This window comes from Balaenoptera borealis (assembly GCF_965194805.1).
Source record: "Balaenoptera borealis genome assembly, chromosome: 3".
NCBI lineage: Eukaryota > Metazoa > Chordata > Mammalia > Artiodactyla > Balaenopteridae > Balaenoptera > Balaenoptera borealis.
In genome coordinates this window covers 31,141,035-31,162,336 of record NC_138866.1, presented here as the reverse complement: position 1 = coordinate 31,162,336, position 21,302 = coordinate 31,141,035, and the positions used below count along the sequence as shown (strand labels likewise).

The following is a 21,302-nucleotide window of genomic DNA, read 5'->3' as shown; positions in this document are numbered from 1 at the left end:
GTGATGATAAACTGGAATTGGTGTTATCAGTGTGAATTGGTTGCTTTTAATATATATAGAATAGACAGATAGATATGTGTGTGGACATATATGCATTCACTCATGTCACACACATATGTACATATCTATTTCTTTTTCTTTTTTTTTTGGCCGTGCCACGCAGCATGCAAGATCTTAGTTTCCCAACCAGGGATCGAATCCATGCCCCCTGCAGTGGAAGCACAGAGTCTTAACCACTGGGCTGCCAGAGAAGTCCCAGTATGTATCTATTTCTTAACTCTATCAGCTGACAAAGCCCAGAAGCCATGACACCCCAGGAGCAAATGAACACACCTAGCACACAGATCTTGATTTCCAAATATATTCTCCACCAAAAGGAACTAGGGATCCTTAGAGAAATGGCTGACTCCAGGGTTGGAATGAGCCTGGGATATCTTATTGTGCCAAAACATAAAGAAAATCCTCAATGAATGACAAGGTCATGTCAAAAGGACCTAAGAATCAGCTTGAAACGGTTCCCATTGGCCCAATCTGGGACAATTTGAGCATCAATATAAATTAATGATAGTAAAGAAATATAACTCGTTGAATAAGTAAGAATCCAAGAGTCTACAATGACATAAATAAATAAGTAGGGGGGAAAGGAAAGCTCTTCTTTATAGCAGAAAGCCAACTAATAAACACAGAAGGAATGAAGGAATTAGAAAATCACCATTTGGCAACCATAATAGTAATAAATGATTTAGGCAAGAATTATCAGTGAATGCTACTGGAGGGTAAAAGTTCTGAGCAATAACAGGGTATTTACAGACCTCGAACTACTCCCCCCCCCCAAAATACCTACATTACAAAAAGAAAACTTCTAACTTTACAGTGGAGTAACCTGACAAACACTACCTTAACCAAGTGATCAAAGTTAACATCACCAGAAATGGGACAAATTGACAGCACGTGCCTCCATAAGCATCTTTTCCATGGTATTCCTAACAAAAGTGTATTCTTGCAATTAATATGTTAATTCAGAGTAACAGATTCCAACTGTTGAATCATTCTCGCAATCCTGGAATAAACAATGCTTGGAACGTGAAAAAAAATGTTTTTAAGTGCATGAGGTGAATTTAATTATGAAAATATATCAAACAAACCCAAATTAAGAGACATTCAACAAAATAACTGGCCTACTCTTTAAATATCAAGTCATGAAAAACATGGAAGATTAAAGAACTGCTCCAGATTAAAGGAGACTAAAGAGATAGGACAACTAAATCTAATGCACAATTCAGGATATTCTTTTGCTGTAAATGACATTCTTGGCACCACTAGCAAGATCTGAATAAGACCTACAGATTAGATAATGGTATCATACCGGTTTAATTTTGATAATTGTACCAAGGCTATGTAAAAGAATGTCCTTGATTTTAGGAAATGCACACTAAAGTTCTTAGGGAAAATGGGCATCAAGATTGCAACCGACTCTCAATCCAAAATAAAAGGTGTATATATGTGTGTATTATATGTATATGTACACACACACACACACACACACACACACACACACAGAGAGAGAGAGGGAGAAACAGCAAATGACAACAGGAGTTTGACATAGGGAAAGAGAGATAGAGATTAAAGAATAAGACAAATATGGAAAACTTTAATATACGGGGAATTAGGGCAAAAGGTATATATGGAGGAATTCTCTGTACTACTCTGACAACTCTTCTGTAAGCCTGAAATTATGTCAAAATAAAAAAACTAAAAAATCTTACACAATACAGAAAATCAGACACTTCATAAAAGAATCAAAGATGAGAAACTATGCAACCACTTAAAATAATGAAACACCATTTTTTTGCTACTTAATTGGCACTAAAAATGTAGATGACAATACTCAGTGTCAGCGAGATTCTAGAGAACTTGGTACTTTCATATTTTGCTATTAGAGTAATAACAGGTCTAAAAAAAAAAGTACAGATTCTAATGATTCTACGGCTGGGACTCCATACTAAGGAAATAAATACTAAATACTGAAAACTCATGATACACTACAGCCTTATTTAAATAATGTAATCACTACAGCCTTAATGCAAATTGTAAATTGGGAAAAACTTAAGTACAACACAGGGAGAGTTTAAGAAAACAGATATAATCACTCATAGGAATTATTCAGTTAATAAAATATAAAAAGTCTATAAAAACTAAGTAAACATGGAATAGCGCATACAACAGACATAATACGATAAAGTAAAAGTGTATGAACACAATAATTACAAACTATGGTTTTAAAAATATCTACACACAGGGACTTCCCTGGTGGTCCAGTGGTTAAGACTCCATGCTTCCATGCCACGCGGTGCGGCCAGAAAAAAAAAAATCTACACACAGAAAAAGAAGACAAAGAAAATCCACAACATTGTTATAGTATCTGTAGGGTGGTGATATTGCTGAATGAGGTTGTTTTCCTTTTCTTTATCTTTCAAATTGTCAGTAACTTTACTATTTTAATACTGAGGAATATGCAACTAATAATAGAAAATAAGCTTAGCTACTATTTTAACATTAATCCTTTGTGTTTACAAAATGCATGTGGAAATATTTCAGAGGGAAAATACGGGGGAAAAAGTCATGATAAACTAATTTATACAAATACCTTTATTTTGTCTTTAAACATATATCACAGTAAACATGTGAGGGAGGAAGCTGATCAAGTCCGGTAGGGAAAAGTTTACAAAAGATACATTAAAAATATTCAGACTGAAAGCATGAGCATCCTTACATCCTTTCTCAAAGAACAAGCACATTCTATACAAATGATTGTGACAAAGAATTTTAAAGTTCAAGAGCCTGTCACAGTAATGAGGTAAAATATGGACAAGAGGAGTCTTGCAGGCGTCTCTCTCGTCCAATACTCACTGAAGTCTCATTCGTTTTTCAGGGGGGCCTTTAGTGCCCACAGTCTGTTGAACGTTCTTTGTGGTCTCCTTCTCCTCAGATTTTACAGTTTCTGGTATAGGTTCTGCCTCTTTCTTTGTCTGATCCACTAGACATCAAAAGCAGATATTTTTTGGAGGCGGAGGAGGGTGGAGGGATAAGACCAATTTAGACAACAGTTAATGTGAATGGTTCAGACTCTCAAATTAATTTAGAACTACTTATCTCAAGTTCTAAATTTAGCTGTTTCATCAGGCAGATGTATAAGAACCAATTTACAAACCAAAAACCTGATAATACAAGCAAATTATGATACTAGACAAAAATACATGACATTTAAATAAGACATTATGCATACAAAAGATACATAATTATTCTATGCCAGGTCAATGGATAGTCCAATACCTATTCTCAATGATGAAACAGAAGGCCTTTTATCAAACTTTTGACAACCTCGAATCACCTCAGCTTCTCCACACACCCTCAATACCTGTTCATCCCACTCTAACGCATCTTTCAAATACTAGTATCACTACCACAAAAGCACCACCTTTTGACAATCAGCAGATCAAAGGTTAGGAGTAACAAACTAGCATTAGAGAGTCTAAAAGGACAAAATGATCATAATTCACCTCACATGTTAGGATTGTTACTGAGTTATACAGGTTGTTTGGTCTTATTTCAAGTTTGATAAGAATTATCAGATGAACCATACCTGGGACAGGCTTTTCTCCAGACTTTTGCTGTAATTAAAAAAAAAAAAAAAAAAAAAAGTGGGGAAGAGGGGTGGAGGAAGAGGAAGAAGAAAACAGGGCAGGTTAGCAAAGCTTTTTGCTTCTTGACGTCATAATTTTCATTAAAATTACACCTGCATGAGAATTATATTATAAATGACTTCATGAAGAAGAACTACTATCCATGTACCATAAAAAAGTAAATTTATCATTTTCTACTTCTTATTCCCCTGTTCCAGAAAAGACACAAATCTAAAACTAGAACAAAAGAATCAAACATAAAAAAACCCTTGAACATTAACAAAGCCCTTTGCCTCTGCACCGAGGCTACAATGCTTTATAAAAAGTAGCTAAGGAGAATCCAATGAGAGGGAATAATGGAGCCTTTCAAGACTCCAGAGACTTATTTGCATAGGGTATATGAGCTATAAGTAAGTAGAATGAAATTTGGATGTCTGACTTTTACAGTTGGCAGGTAGGGGACGTAAAGAAAAAGAGGTATTTTTCTATGAATATAAGGCTTCTGTTGAGTGTACTATTAGAAATCAAACTGCAGGAAAAAATGATGGGGGCACTAGGAGTCAGGAACAAGGTCAGATCCTTCATTCTGCACAGCAATTCTTTTACTTCAGGGGGCCCTGTCATCTCCCTGTTCTCACTACCCAAGTTAAATGCTTTAAAACACTTTCCTCCTCCTCTCCCTCCTTCTTCCTCCTCAAGGCTCACAACCTACCCCTCATCCTCAGCCAATAAGGGTGTCAAATGCCCCAAGTTCTCTCCCATCTATCTACCTCCAAACTTATTATACCTTTATATACAGACATATATACATAAAAAATACCTCTCTATAATTCCCTGTCATCTCAGAATAAAAGTGTTCTCTTTATTTTTATAAAGTTTAATGCCTCCATTTGTTTTCTGAATTTCTTTCTGAATTTACATGCCCTCCTTAAGCTTCTTATCTATTCCTATGACTAGAGACTACGCAATTTTCTGATGTCACATGCTCCAGATTCATGCTACAAATTGCCTACTAGCCCACTCCAACTACAAGTTCGGGGAACCATTATACTTAATAAGACCAAAACTGAGCTTCCCATTATTACCCATTGTACAGAAAAGGTTAACATAGAAGGCCTGAGGCTACTATCCTTAGAAGGGCCAGGCTGCAAGGTTGGCCTTTGGCTGGTATCTGGAAATTTGGATTTCAGGAGGGTTCCCACCATTTTGTAACTGATAATGGCAGTTCATTATGCCTAGACTGTTTGTATAAAAAATGTTGTTTTTGTTGAATACCTGCCTTCCTTCAAAGAATGTGGAATTCTGGTATGTGCTAGGTAGAAGGTACCTACCTGAAAAACCTCCCCCAAAAATGTGGGCACCAAGTCTCTAATGGACTTCCTTAGGCAGAAATATCACTTACATGTTGCTGCATTTTCACTGTTGAGGCAAGAGTGTACTCTGTATGACTCTTCATGGGAAGAAGAGAGTGTGAGGAAGCCTGCAGATGGATTCCTCCAGACTCCACTAACGCCTTTTTTCCTTATATCTGGCTGTATAGCCCTACTATGTCACTGTAATAACTCCTGTGAGTCCTTCAAGCAAATCTCCAAACATGGGGGTGGTCATGGGAACCCCCAACACAACAACATTATTACCTATTTTATGAACATATTAGGACTTAAACATGTCTAAAGTAATTTGAGGGAACTAATAATTTTTCTTTACTTTAAAACAGGAGAGGAAATAGATGGTGTAACATTGAGGAATGAGAAATTGAGAGGGGATATTCTTATACTGCTACCACTGAACCACTTGAACTATATTGGACACTGGACCATATCCAGACATCGAAATAATGTCATTATCTACCTAGTGCACACTGTCTAATCTTTTCTAGTGAATACTGTCACACAAACTAGTAGGATGTGGTTTAAGATGGGAAAACAGAACGGAGGTGGCCTTTCTGACAAAATTTATTAGGTAACTTTGGAATAAACCTAACTGAAGCAATATCCTATGGTGTCCTAGCAGCTTCTGAAAACAGCACTGAAAAGACATTCATAATAAAAGGCACTGAAGGCCTGAACTCCTATCACATCAGTTTTGTTACTTTCAGTAGTAACAAAAGTTAAAATATGGAAAAAGGAGCTTCAAGGAAAAATGCAGGACTTCTCCAATATTCTCCTGAGCACCCCCATAAAGGGGCAACATCCCTCGGATCCAGAAGTCCTAAGCTACGAATGGTTCTGGGAGACACAATGGGTAAATAGGAGCTCACAGAAGGCTTCAAGGAGACCAAGAATCTATTTTCTTCTCCAGATCTGAGGAGAAATGCTGTAGGTTGGAGAAACAAAGAGATTATTAAAAGTTCTAGAGAAAGCCTTCCTTCTCCTAGTTCTGCTACATAGAGTTGACATACTCTCTCTCTTTGAGTTGGCTTTTGGCCCCTGGATGGTTAAAAGAAGGTGAGGTTCTGGAAAATGACAACTTAAGGATGACTATGGCTAAACCTTTACAAGAAAAATGTAAAAACTCACTGAAATGATATGTAGTCTGCAACCTGCTTAAAATAATTGGGAGGAAATAGGGGAAGAAGAGAGAAAACAAGATTGACCATGCCTGATAACTGTTGAAGCAGGATAATATCAATAGGTACATGGAGGTTTCATTTTTTATTATTCCCTCTATTTTTATATGCGTTTCTAAATTTCCATAACTTTCTACAAAGTGAAGTTTTTTTGTTTTAAGATTCAAGAGAGTCTTTGAGCTTTCTACATTGTCCAGCCTAGCTCACCAGGATAGAACAGTATATGGAATTCAAGTCAGGACCCCTAGCCAGAGAAAAAGGAACTGTCATTCAGCTGGAGTACCACAGAACCCAAACACAGCAGTAAGCTATTGAATGTTCTGGAGGTTGGCTTATGAAAGTAGAACCCCTAACAACTATATTTAACCCCAAATCTGTTTCTTTTCCTATATTCTGAATTTGGGTTCAGCACCAAGTTGATTCTAATCCTAGGCCTGAAACCTCAGAATCATCCATAATGCCAATCTCTCCATATCCAACCACCAAATTTAGGCAATGCTAAATCTGAAATATATCGTGAATCTGTTTCCTCTCTATCTATGGCCACAGAATTAATTCAGGCTTTCCATAATCTAACTTCCTTGACTCCAAACATCACATTTTTTTTAACATCTTTATTGGAGTATAATTGCTTTACAATGGTGTGTTAGTTTCTGCTTTATAACAAAGTGAATCAGTTATACATATACATATGTCCCCATATCTCTTCCCTCTTGCATCTCCCTCCCTCCCACCCTCCCTACCCCACTCCTCTAGGTGGTCACAAAGCACCGAGCTGATCTCCCTGTGCTATGCGGCTGCTTCCCACTAACTACCTATTTTACATTTGGTAGTGTATATATGTCCATGCCACTCTCTCACTTTGTGCCAGCTTACACCGTCCCCCTCCCCATATCCTCAAGTCTATTCTTTAGTAGGTCTGCATCTTTATTCCCATCTTGCCCCTAGGTTCTTCATGACCATTTTTTTTTTGTTTTTTAGATTCCATATATATGTGTTAGCATATGGTATTTGTTTTTCTCTTTCTGACTTACTTCACTCTGTATGACAGACTCTAGGTCCATCCACCTCACTGCAAATAACTCAATTTCATTTCTTTTTATGGCTGAGTAATATTCCACTGTATATATGTGCCATATCTTCTTTGTCTGTTCATCTGTCAATAGACACTTAGGTTGCTTCCAAGTCCTGGCTATTGTAAATAGAACTGCAATGAACATTGTGGTACATGACACATTTTCCTATGCATCTTCTATACCATTAATGGTTATTGTCCTAAAACAAACAAGTAACTACATTATTTCCTTGCAACTGTTTTTAAACATTTAATGGGTCCCTACTACCATCATCAATAATTCACAGCTAGTCAGTGCTGAGTGTCAAGAAGATGAGGCAGAGGATATCTCAGTTTACTTCAAGAGAGGATGTATTTGAAAAAGAATGTACAAAAATTACCACTGCTTTCATTTGTCTTTAGTGATGACAGCTATTGTTTTAATACTTCAAATAACATTTAATGTACCTGGAAACGTATGTTTACAGGAGTGGTACCAGGTTATGGGTTTAAAATAGTGAATAAACACTGGACTATAGAACTAACCACAAACTCCTTTGTGGAGCATATACAATTCTTCTCAATATGACCTTAATCAAAATTTTAAGTCTCATATTTCACTACCCTTCCCTTCACAAACACATAAGAGTAATAAAACTTCAGAGTATTTTCTGGTCCCTTTCCTTTTTTTTACAGGTACATTGAGGTATAACTGATACACGAAAAAAACCTGCACATGTTTGATATACACAATTTGATGAGTTTGGACATATACATACACCTGTGATACCATCACCACAATCAAGGTAATAAACATACATCACCTCCAAAAGATTTCTTCTGCTCCTTTAGTTTGGGGTTTGTGTGTGCGTGTGTGTTAAGAACACTCAATATGAGATCCACCCTCTTACCAAGTTTTTAAGTGCACAACACCATATTGTTAACTGTAAGCAGTATGTTGTACAGCAGATCTCTACAACTTATTCATCTTATATAACTGTAACTTTACAGCCTTTTTAGAACTCCCTATTTTCCCCTTCTTCCATCCTCTGGCAACCACTATAATATTTTCTGCATCTGTAAGTCTATTTTAGATACCTCATGTAAGTGAAATCATATAGTATTCATCCTTCTGTGACTGATATCTCAATTAGCACAATATCTTCCAGGTTCATCCATGACACCACAAATGGTACAATTTCCTTCTTTTTTAAGGCTGAATAATATTCAACTATATGTATATCCCACAGTTTCTTTATCCATTCATCTGTTGATGGACATTAGGGCTATTTCCATACCTTGGCTATTGTGGATAATGCTAAATATTCACAAAAATAATAAATGGGAATACAGATAGCTCAGGTTTCAAACTATATTACAAAGCTACAGCAATCAAAACAGTATAGTATTGGCATAAAAACAGACATAGATCAATGGAACAAAATAGAGAGCCCAGAAATAAACCCATGCATATATGGTCAGTTAATTTACACCACACACAAAAATTAACTAAGAATGGATTTAAGACTGGAATGTAAGATCTGAAACCATAAAACTCCCAGAAGAAAACATAGGCAGTAAGCTCCTTGACATCAGTCTTGGTGATCAGTTCTGGGGTTTGACATGAAAAGCAAATGCACCAAAAGCAAAAATAAACAAGTGGGACTACATCAAACCAAAAAGCTTCTGCACAGCAAAGTAAGTCATCAACAAAATGAAAAGGCAACCTACAAAATGGAAGGAAATATTTGCAAATTGCATATCTGATAAGAAGTTAATATCCAAAATATATAAAGAACTCATACATCTCAACAGTGAAAAAACAAACAATTCAATTAAAAAATGGGCAGAGGACCTGAATAGATATTTTTCCAAAGAAGACATACAGATGGCCAACAGGTACGTGAAAAGTTGCTCAACATCACTAATCATCAGGGAAATGCAAATCAAAACCACAATGAGATATCACTTCATAGTTGTTATAATGGTTACCATAGAAAAGACAAGAAGTAACAAGTGTTGGTGAGGATATAAAAAAAAGGGAATACTTGTGTACTGTTGGTGGCAATATAAATTGGTGCAGCCAATTTGGAAAACAGTACAGAGGTTCCCCAAAAAATTAAAAACAGAACTACCATATGATCCAGCAATCCCACTTTTGGGTATACATTTGAAGGGAATGAATACAGGATCTCGAATGTACACCTGCATTCCCACATTCACTGCAGCATTATCCACAATAGCCAAGGTATGGAAACAACCTACATGTCTGTCAACAGAATGGGTAAAGAAGATGTGAGATATATATATGTGTGTGTGTGAGAGAGACATATGTGATACACACGCACACATATACAGGAATATTATTTAGTCATGAGAAAGAAGGATATCCTGCCATTTGTGAAAGGATGAACCTAGAGAGCATTATACTAAGTGGAGTCAGACAGGCAAATATGATATATCACATCACTTATATGTGGAATCTAAAATGTTCAAACTCCTACAGAGAGCACAGCAGTGCCTGCCAGTGGCTGAGGGGGTGGGGGAAATGGGGAGATGTTGGTGAAAGGTATAAGATGAAATAAGTTCTGGAAATCTAAGACACAACATGGTAATTATAGTTAGTAACATTGTATTATATATTTGAAAGTTGCTAAGAGAGTAAAACTTAAATGAACTCACTATAAAAAAGAACAGTAATTATGTGACATGACAGAGATGTTTGCTAATGCTATGGCGGTAATCATTTTGCAGTATATAAGTCTATCAAATCAACAGGTTGTACACCTTAAACTTACCCAATGTTACACCAATTATACCTCGATAAAGCTGATAACAAAAAGTTTATCCCTAAGTATGTTTTTGATGCTACTGTAAGTGGGATTTTCTTGATATCCTTTACTGATAGTTGTTAGTATATAGAAGTACAACTGATTTTTGTGTGTTGATTTTGTATCCTGCAACTTCACTGAATTCATGTATTAGTTACAACAGTTTTTTAATGGAGTCTTTAGGGTTTGCTATGTATAAGATCATATCATCTGCAAACAGATAATTTTACTTCTTTTCCCATTTGGATCCCTTTTACTGCCTAATTTCTCTGGCTAGGTGTCCCAGCACTATGCTGAATAGAATTGTGGAGGGTGGATATCCTTGTTCCTGATCTTAGAGAAAAAGATTTGTTCTTCACCACTGAATATGATGATAGCCGTGGGTCTGTTATACGTGGCTTTTATGATGTTGAGGTACATTCCTTCTATACCTAGTTTGCTGTTTTTATCATAAAAAGATGCTGAATTTTCCCAAATGCTTTCTCTGCATCTATTGAGACGACCATGTGATTTTTATCCTTCATCCTGATAATGTAGTGTATCATACTGATTGATTTTAGTATGTTGAACCATCTCTGCACCGCAGGGATAAATCCCACTTGATCATGATATATGATCCTCTTAATGGGCTATTGCATTTGATTTGCTAGTATTTCATTGAGAATTTTTGCATCTATTTTTATTGGACTGTAGTTTTCTTGTCTTGTAGTGTCTTTTGGTCTTTGGTAACAGAGTAATGCTGGCCTCATAAAATGAATTTGGAAGTGTTCCCTCCTCTTTAATTTTTTGGAAGAGTTTGAGAAGGATTGGTGTTAATTCTCTTTAAATGTCTGGTAGAATTCACCCATGAAGTCATCTGTTCCTAAACATTTCTTTGGGAAGTTTGTGATTACTGATTCAGTCTCCTTACTCATTATTGGTCTGTTCAGATTTTCTATTTCTTCATGACTCAGCCTTGGTAGGTCATATGTTCTAGTTATTTCTTATAGGTTACCCAATTTCTTGGCATATAAACTGTTTACAGTAGTCTCTTATGATCATTTTACTTCTGTGGCATCAGTAGTAACATCTCTTCCATTTCTAACTTTATTTATTTGAGTCTCCTCTCTTTGTTAGTCTAGCTAAAAGTTGGTCAATTTTGTTTATCTTTTCAAAACACCATCTCTTAGTTTCCTTGCTTTTTTGTTGTTGTTGTTGTTTTTATTGAAGTATAGTTGATTTAAAATGTTGTGTTAGTTTCTGGTGTATCACTGATTCTTTTCTATTGTTTTTCTAGTCTCTATTTCATAATTTTTAATCTTTGTAATTTCTTTCCTTCTGCTAACTTATAAGTGGAAATTAAACAACACACTCCTGAACAACCAGTAGGCCGAAGAAGGAATCAAAAGGGAAATCAGAAATTATCTGGAGAGAAATTAAAATGAAAATACAACATACCAAAACTTATGGGATGCAGGAAAAGAAGTACTAAAAGGGAAGTTTATAGCAATAAATCCTACATTAAAAAGAAGGAAAGATCACAAACAATCTAACTTTACACCTCAAGAAACTAGACAAAGAACAAACTAAGGGATTTTCTTGGTTTCTGAGTATGTGTTCATTAATCATCTTTCATGTTTTTGGTTTTGCATTTTCTGTTCACATTTTCTAGATCAGCACTGCCCAAAATATAATGTGAGTCACAAATACAAGCTATATATGTAATTTAAAATTTTCTAGTAGTCACGTTTTCAGAAAGAAACAGATGAATTTTATTATTTTTAACAAAATATATCTAAAATAGTATCACTGACATATAACCAATATTTTTAACTATTAATGAAATATTTTATAAATTTTTCTGTACTAAGTGCTTGAACCCAGTATGTATTTCACACATTACACAACTCAATTTGGACTAGCTGTGTTTCAAATGAACAATAGTCACATGTGCCTAGGGGCTACTGTACTGTGAAGGTCTAGGTGTTCTGCCACGAATGGCCAACCACACCTAACCTCATACACTCTGTAGTCACTACTCATTATCTTACACACAGCTATAATTCATTTATTTATTTATTCAACAGACATTGTTTCATCTTCAAGTGCAATGCATGAGATTTCTCTAAACTGGCTTTTTGGTCCTGAGTTCCAGCTGTGGCCTCTGCTCCCTTCACTACCACGTCACCATTCCAACAGTACATCTCATCCAGTAGAGTCAGGGAAGGGGGAAGGAAAGGCCTATTCTAAAGTCATCTCAGGGTGTGAAAAATCTCAGTCTAAAACAACCCTTGAAAATCTCTTAAATAGGCCCTCCACAGGAAAAACATGACCTTCTGTGTACACAGCCCTGTAAAGATACGTAAGAGCTGAGACAAACCATAAGAATAACATGTTCACATATTCCATCTCACACTTACTTCTCTGCAAAAGCTCATTTAATACCACAGTACGAGGACCTGCTGTTGTTGTTGGAATGCCCAAGACAACATAATGGAATTCATATAACTCCAACACCAGTATATGTTATATGTCTATTTATTATTACTCCTGCCTCCTCCATTTATCACGCCAAACCCTCCGCATCAAATGTACTATTCTTTTTATTACAAAGTTTTTATTATTCTATCATTTAAGGACTTAAATACCCTCTACATCAGGCTGGAAGGCAGCACATACAGTAAAAACAGCATGAGTTTCAAATTCTAGTTCTGTTACCATCTATGACACTTTCAGCAACCTTCTGAATGAGAATATTATCTATATTCAGTCCTCATAGTTTACGAAGATTCAGTGAGGAATTAAACTTTAGAGCACAGGACAGTACTAATTCCATTCCCTTTACCACCTCCTCCATTAAGTCCTTGAAAAACCTTCCTTTGACTCAGAGATCATTTTTTTAACTAACGAGGAAAATCAGTATTTTTATGTCACATCTGAAACAGTTCTCAATTAAAAATAAATATGCCAGGAAAAAGTGTTGAATCAAAATTAACCACGTGCATTCTCATTACCTGCACAAATTTGGGTGGAAATTTTTGTCTAAGGTCTAGGAGTAAAGCATCCACACGCTGTCTCTGGAAAATAGAGCTTGGTTCTTCTTTCCTTTTGACTTTAGGTTTGACTTTATCTATTAAAATATAAAGTCCAAATCAAAACATTGTCTAACTACTTTGGTGCCTTATATTTTACAAATCTTTGTCTGCCATGAATATATTCAAATTTCATTATTTTTAATGTCTGCTATTCCAAAGATAATCGCCCCAAATACGTTAAACATAGCATATACAGAGAAGCATTCAAACTCTCCCTCTGAAATGAGGTTAAAATTCTAACATTTAAAAAGTTGATATATCTTTTAAAGACATTTCAGTTTTAGCATGTAAACATGGATAAACATCATTCTTATGTTTCCATAATTACTTAATTATGGAAAATTTTAAGGCTAAATTTTCCATAATTACCTAAGTCACATTCAGATTATTGTTTTGAAATTATCTTGTGTATATTTTAAGTGTATTAAACGGACTTCTCCCACAAAACCTAATAGGTACAAATGGAAAATGCAACTTTCATAAACTCAAGTAACCATACTCAACTATGAAGACTATAATCCACTGAAAAAAACAGGACAAACCAAACAACAGAAGATCATAAAGACAAGAGAGAAAAGAACTTGCAAGAAAAATTATGAAGCTAATCACGTGTGTGATTTTCCCTGGGAGGGGAGTGTGCTGGTGGACTGTCTATAAAGAAAGGGTTCCAGTTAAGTTTTACTCCAAACATTTCATTAGGGTAGGGGCAAAGAGCTCTAGGGAGAAGTTTATTCAACTGATGCAAACTTTCCTAAGTCAAATGTTGTCGCTGGGACCTACTATTACAAATAAATATAACTGTATCTCAAAGACCATTCATTCCATGGGTCTGAATTTTATTTAAAGGCTACCTTTTCCATAGTAATTCATTTTAAGTTGCTATTTCTCTAGAAAGAAATGCAGAATATAGGTATACTGCTATAGATACATTTCTAGAAGTACTTTTATTGGTAAAATATGGTGCAGAACAAGTAGCAGATTAGCAGCTATGGCAACTAGAGGACCTGGCATCACGACAGGCGGTAACATGGAAAGATCAGAAAACAGACTGGTCATCTGGAGATAGGGCTTTAAGAGCATCTCCCCTGTTTCAAAAACTTGGAAAACTTGGGTTCCAGATTTCAAGATGACTCAACAGTTTGGTAAGCAGGAAATATCATCATTACTCATTCCTCATCACTGATTTCCCCTACATGTCCTAAATATTTTAAAACCTTGCATCAACTTATCAAAGATTATCATGTACCAAAGAGATTAAAATTTGTACCTGTTCCTATGGGAATGCTATTACTACCACATCTAGTTACATGAATCATAGCTCTGACAATGTCATCATCCTATGAAACCTTCCTATGGAGAAGTAAAACACAGCTAGAAATCATCAATAGCCATTTTCCGAAAGAAAGCAGCTTCATTCTCCAAGTAACAAAAAGTGTTTTAGGAGGGTCTCGGTGTCCCACCTACCTTGCTCTTCATGATCTTTGAAGTGCCACCAATACCCTTTGGAAGGATGATATCGACAGTATGACATAGCTTCATCAAAAGCTGACTGAATGCCATGTACTGCAGTAAGCTTATAAAGAGAAAACAAATTCTGAATTTCTCATCAATTGTCCAAAATTTACAGAGTGAACACAAAATATTACATATGCAAAGACAGTAATTCTTCTGCTTTTCAGAACCTGAATCACTATGTATCTAGGGGTGGTATATACTTTGAACATGGAGTTGGCCCACAGGAACCAATGCTTAAGATATTCTAATAGTCAACACTTTATACCAACTTACACAAGGGAGAGGAGTTCCTGTTTAATTCTCGGTAGCAAGGTAGTTCAGTTAGAAGTTTTCTTTAATGTTTAAAGTATGTAAAGACACTCACCACTCTAGAGTTTATAACTGATCCCAAGTCCGGTGCCTGATAGATCACTCCGGCAATAATATAGTAATCAGCCAGTGGGATAACTAAAGCAGTGGGGAAAAAAAAAGTTTATCAATATAGCTATGCACACAAACTGCTAAATATATTTCCATAAAAAGAACAACTAAAGTTTGACATTTTCCCATACTAAAGCTTCAGATAGGGTTTGGCAAGTCCTCTTTTTGTAAATAAAGTTATATAGGAAAATAACCACACTCATTCATTTGCGTTATTATCTAAGGCTGCTATGGCACTAGTTGAATAGTTGTCTTAGAGACCATGAGGCCCACAAAGCCTAAAGTATTTAGTCTCTGGACCTTCACAGAAAAAGTTTGCTAAAAAAATGTTTGCCCTAGGAGCAGTGTTTCTTAAACTTTAACGTGCATTTGAATCACCTGAGTATCTTGTTAAAATCAGATTCTTACTCAGTAGGGACAATGCATTTCTAACAAGTTCCTAAGTGATCCGACGCTGCTGTCAGTCAACCACACTTTGGGGAGTAAGACCTTAGAGCAAGAGAGATTTAGGGCCCAGGATGAAGATACCAGACACACTGAACTTGCCTCTGTGCCCCAGTCCGAGGTCCTAAAGAATAAAACAGCGGCTAGTGAGGCTGGTGCCGTCTTCTGTCGTTTCTGTACCCGGAACCCTTTCATCATGGAACTCTTGTCTCCAGCTTTGTCTTTGTTCTAAGTTTCTCGTTTTCTCTGGGCAGGGACTCTAGATCTTTGACTTTTTTTTTTTTTTAATTTATTTATCTTTATTTATTTATTTTTGGCTGTGTTTGGTCTTTGTTGCAGTGTGCGGGCTTCTCACTGCGGTGGCTTCTCTTGTTGCACAGCACGGGCTCTAGGCGCTCGGGCTTCAGTAGTTGTGGCTCGCGGGCTCTAGAGCGCAGGCTCAGTAGTTGTGGCACACGGGCTTAGCTGCTCTGCGGCATGTGGGACCTTCCCGGACCAGGGCTCGAACCCGTGTCCCCTGCACTGGCAGGCGGATTCTTAACCACTGCGCCACCAGGGAAGTCCTAGATCTTTGACTTTGAAAGTAAATTTGGATTCTTGACTCTGGAACCACAACTTCAGTAGCAAGTCATTCTCTGGAATCAATACTAGGTTGAAGGTTATTCTCAAAGGTCTTGATGAGAGTATCTAATTTAAGAGATGTAGCTGGTCATCTCTGGAATAGGTGACTAGCTCTTTGATTCAAAATCAAGTCTGAATTCTATACTTTTCAGTATGATTTCTAAAGCAAGTTTTTGTCTGGTAATTTTGGTTGAATGTGTCAATGAGGATTTTCCATCGATCTTTTATGAATTTGGTGCAACTGCATGTATCATGAATTAAACCTGATTTCCTTCTGAGAGACTAGAATTTTGACAGGCAGAGGACGTCTACATGATCAGCCCTCAATAAAAATTCTGGACTCAGAGTCTCCAACAGTCTTCCCCGAGCTCTGAGCAGACATATTACACACGTGGGGCTGCATTTCACTACTAGAGGGAAGGTGCACTTGGTGTGGCCCCTCACAGAAGGGAAAGCATAGGAAGCGTACACATGCATTCCTACAAATCCCTAAAACAGAACCCAATCCACAAAAATAAGAACATATAGCTCAGGAGTAAATAAATCATGGTATTTTAAGAAGAAAATAATGCCTAAAGTTTACATATTTTACCTTGAGTAGGGGACTGCCGCTGTTGCTTCCGAATGATAAAAAGAATGGGCTCTTGAGCATGTAAAAGGATGTATTCCACTCCAACCATCTGACTGAAAACAGGACACAGATATTCAGAGATCTATGAATGCCCTACAAACAATTCTGCAGAACATTCAAATTATCACATGAAAGGATAGCAACACTGTAAACAGGATAAAACTGCCTATGTTTGATATTAAAAATTGGCTGTTCAATAAAACTGGCTATTTTTCCCAGGTAGGTGGGGCACAGATAAAGTAAGATTTTGTTTTTAAACAACAACAAAATTTCTCTACAAAAATCCATGATGAACTTAAATCGGAGTATTTTCAGTCATGAAAGTACAATGAACCTACATTTCAAAAAAGGCAACCAAAATACCAGGATGCTTCGTGACCAAGGAGATCTATAAATATATATAAAATATAAAAATATACATGAACACTATACCTGTCTTAATATAGATCGCTACTATATATTGTACCCAACCAGAAAACATCAAAAACCTTACCCTCACCCCCAACATATTTTTTCCTGACATACTATGTTTAAAAGCAACACCAAGGTTATCTCAGTAAATGTAAATATTTACCTCATAACAAAAGCTATTTAAAATACTGGAAATTTAATTTCTTAGAACTCCTGCTCCCCATGTTTAGCTGACAGATGAAAAACTTCATTACACAGTTGTTTCAGAAACTTTTGTAATAGTAATAAATTCTTAATTATTTAGCACCCCAAGTCTGAAGAATCTTGCTAAATTTGGCTAAAATTTTATTTGTCAAACAAAGAAAAATCTACTATAAACTCGACTATAGTTTAAGACATCAAATTAGATGTAGAGGAGACAATATATATAGTTACCTGGTTAAGGACAACAGTTGCATTGCTGAAATCAATGAGATTTACATCTAAACCTCATAGCTGCATTTTAACTGGACAGTAATATGTGAAGTTATAAAGAAAAGACTTCCTAGGTTACAAGTGACTACTAATAATTCCTTTGCATGTCAAATTTGCACAAACCCAAACAAAACTCCGGTTCTTCCAAAACTTCTACTCTGTACTTCATGATCCACAGCTGGAAAGAACTATTCATTATGAAATCTGCAGTTGGCAAAGATGCTACCTTCTTATAATAACTTACTTTAAGTGTTCTAATGTTAGCCTCTGCATTTTGACCACTTCATTATTACATGTCCTGTCATAAAAAGGATTACTTCTTTCTGAAAAGTAATCCAGGACACTTCCACTGTTCAAAATAGGGATCCAGGAACTGTCAACCCAAGAGATTCCCAGCAGATTATCTATAGAAGGAAACAAAATGATAAAGGATGAGAAAAGAGAAAAAAATCCAATCCAACAAACATTTATTATGCATATAACGTAGGAGGCACTATGAATATAAGGATGACGTGGACCCTAACCTACATACCCTCACTGTCCAGCAGAAGAGATAAGTATGCAAGAAAGCAATGACAACACAAGATCCATAATAAAGGTATGAATAAATGCGTTATGAGAGCACAGTGGAGCGAGCAGAATACCTTACCTGAGGGAACAGGAATGATTTTTCATGGGGTGAGGAGGAGGTGGGTTTTAGCACTATATGTTAAAGAATAAATAGAGGCTCACCATGGAGAAGAGAGAGGCAAAGTAATTCCAAGCAGAGGTAATGCATATACAAAGGCAGGGAAATATAAAAGTATATTATATGTTTAATTGGGAGATTCTGATTGACATATATACACTAATATGCATAAAAGAGATAACTAATGAGCCTGCTGTATAAAAAATAAATAAAATTCAAAGATTCAATAAATAAATAAAAGTATATTATATGTTTAAAGAATAACTCAATTACGTGAAGAAGTTATAGGATTTGAAATCTAGAGAGGTCTTTCAAAATATTGGAAATCCTGAGTTTTTATAATGTTGGCAACTAATTCAAAAATTTTCAGACAATATGTATGCCAAAGAAAACACATCCATTGCCACTAGTGGGAGATCTTCCAATTAAAGAGACAGAAATAAGTTAGGAATCTATTATTATAGATGAGATAATAATGATGTAAAAGGGGCAAATGAAAAGTAGAATGCCCTTAATTACAGCCATACAATTTCATATTTTAAAGAATTAAACCTTAAATTTTTCAAACTGGAAAAAGAAAAAAAAAAGACATGATAAGTAGGGCTAGATAGTTTTAATTAATGAGCTTTTATTGGGTACTGGCTGCAATGTTTCATACCACTGACAGTACTAAATCCCACTAGCTGTAAGTCATGAAACATCAAATTGCCTATATAATTACTGGTTGAAGGAGGAAGAATGGAAAACTTCAACCTCCCCATGCCTTAGTTTTCTCATCTATAAAACAGGGATTATAATAGTATCTCCATGCTAGGTTATATACGTAAAATGCTTAGTACATTGTAATAACCCAATAAATGTTCATTATGATGATGATGGTGGTAGTGCTGGTAGTCAATTTCTTTTAAGATTAATATGAACAAACTTATTTCTGGCTTAACCAAAGGCTGTCCTAGTTTGTGCCTCTTTTTTTTTTTTTTTTTAGTTTATGCACTTTTAAAAAAAATAGAAACATCTTTCATTCTCAAAAGGGTATAGGTTTACTAGATATTCAAATGGTCACGCTAGATTAAACTCATTTCAAATGTCACTAATCTCTGCAAAGCCTTTCTCTACTTTGCAAGGCAGAAATAATGGTTTCTTTCTCTATGTCCTCATAGCAGTTTCTATATAGTTTTATTATTAATTATTAATAACCCACAAATACAAATGTTTTCCCACTAAATGTTGAGTTTTTTAAGGAACTGGGGCTGTGGGTTACTCATCAGAACTAGCACAGGACCTGTTTGGTAAGAATTAGAAAATGTTTATTAATTCAAGATTAAGGGCTAAGGACAAGTTACTCCACCAGTCATAAAATAACACACACTCCAGTATCCAAGGATGTTCAGTTACAAACTAGTTAACTGGGGTTAAGAGGGTGGTGTGCGGCTGTGAAATAGGATATATTAGTTCTCCCACATAGAAACTACCTGTGACCACAGCCCAATAAAGAGAATACACTACCAAAACACGCAGACTCCAACTATTTCTTACCATCTCCACTGTTACCACCCTAGTCTGAGCCACCTCCAAATCTCCATGCATTACAAAAATGCCTTCCTAACCGGTCTCCCTAACTCTACCTTTGCCCTCCTACAGTGTTCTCAGCAGCCAAGGTGATCCTAAAAAAAAAGTAAGTCAGGTTACGTTCATCCCCTCTGGTCAAAACCCTCCAGTGGTTCTCTATTTTACTCAGAGGACAAACCAAAGGCCGTACCACGGCCTACAATTCCTGTATGATCAAGCCACCACACCAATTCTCTCTCTGACCTCATCTACTTCCCGCCTCCTCTCTCACTGTGCTGCAGCCAAACTGGCCCCCTTGCTGTTCTTCGGACATGTTCCCGCCCTAGAGCCTTTGCAATGGCCCTAACAAATCTAGATAAAAAGTAAAAAGTTATGAAAGCTAAATAGCCTGATGGACTAAATGTTTCTCTTTTTTATTCAGTAGCAAGGGAGAGCATATTGACATGGCTCTAATACAGCTCTCTAACAATCAGCAAGTAATGAAATTAGGTACTTGATATTCTCACTCATAACGAAAGACATATAGTAAACATTATCCAGAACTGCTGAAGATCACTGGACATTTTGACAATATATAAATGACAATATATTTGTAATATGTGTGCTAGACTCCAATTTGGTTAATATAGAAAAAGGAACCTCAAACGTCAGGAATAAGGTAGGCCCCAGGCCAAGTGCCAAGAATGAACCAAACACTGTCGGCTCACGACCCCACCCCCTTCTCTGTCGTTCCTTCACCTGGACAGAACAGTCCCAATACTGCTGTAGAGAAACGTATGTAGGACAACACCGCAGGGCTCAAAGCCCAGAGCTTCTTCCAACCCCTTCGTTTTGACGCTTCTAAGAGACTCCTGAAGAACTGCGAAAATCTGGGCAATTTTTCGACAGATTGGCGCTTTGGGTCGTTCACAGAAAACATTCCAAAGAGCTTGGGAGACACCACAAAAGAACCGGAATCTTGCCCTCAAGATCTATAAATCCTTAAATCAGATTCCAAACAATCAGGAAACAAAGGGGACAGCACAGGTTACCTCGGATATCCACCGCCGCCATAGTTCCAAGGACGTTCTCAGGTTCTTCTTCCGGCGCAGAGTAAACGTAACAAGTCTGAGACGAAAGAGCTCTGCTGCAGAGCAGAGGAATGTTAAGGAGGAACCAAAAGAGGGGAGGAGACTGAGAGGCCAGGAAGACCGGGCAGGGAAAGGGAAGAAGCGGAGAGAATAGGAGGTGGAGCGGGGCGGGGCTGAGGGGCGGGGCTGAGAGAGGGTGGGGCGGGCTGGGAGGAGCAGCGGGGCGGGGAAGAGGGGAGGGGCGGAGA

General features: G+C 36.7%; 1 protein-coding gene across 3 annotated transcripts; it reads right to left on the bottom strand.

Annotated features, from left to right (window-relative positions):
* Window positions 1–2,631: 2,631 nt before the first annotated feature.
* Window positions 2,632–21,190, bottom strand: MED6 (mediator complex subunit 6). 3 transcript variants are annotated; one of them, XM_082384292.1, is made up of 8 exons: window positions 21,016–21,184; window positions 17,972–18,131; window positions 16,804–16,895; window positions 15,091–15,173; window positions 14,676–14,784; window positions 13,131–13,246; window positions 3,644–3,671; window positions 2,632–3,037 (listed from the first exon to the last, which is right to left on the bottom strand). In XM_082384292.1, the coding sequence occupies exons 1-8, from the start codon at window positions 21,035–21,037 to the stop codon at window positions 2,907–2,909; spliced, it is 741 nt and encodes a 246-aa protein (XP_082240418.1). In that variant the 5' UTR covers window positions 21,038–21,184; the 3' UTR covers window positions 2,632–2,906. The 3 variants fall into 3 exon arrangements, with proteins under 3 accessions (XP_082240418.1, XP_082240417.1, XP_082240419.1); XM_082384291.1 differs by lacking the exon at window positions 21,016–21,184 and adding an exon at window positions 20,723–20,927; XM_082384293.1 differs by lacking the exon at window positions 13,131–13,246 and having other exon boundaries at window positions 21,016–21,190.
* Window positions 21,191–21,302: the final 112 nt, after the last annotated feature.

Coding starts and splice junctions, on each gene's coding strand:
- MED6 (XM_082384291.1), bottom strand. CDS start 20,903: ATGTTTTCTGTGAACGACCCAAAGCGCCAATCTGTCGAAAAATTGCCC. Junction 3,672..13,130: donor TTCCACCCAAATTTGTGCAG/GTAATGAGAATG, acceptor TTTTAATTACAG/CAAAAGTCTGGAGAAAAGCC. Junction 3,038..3,643: donor TGGAGAAAAGCCTGTCCCAG/GTATGGTTCATC, acceptor TTTGATGTCTAG/TGGATCAGACAAAGAAAGAG.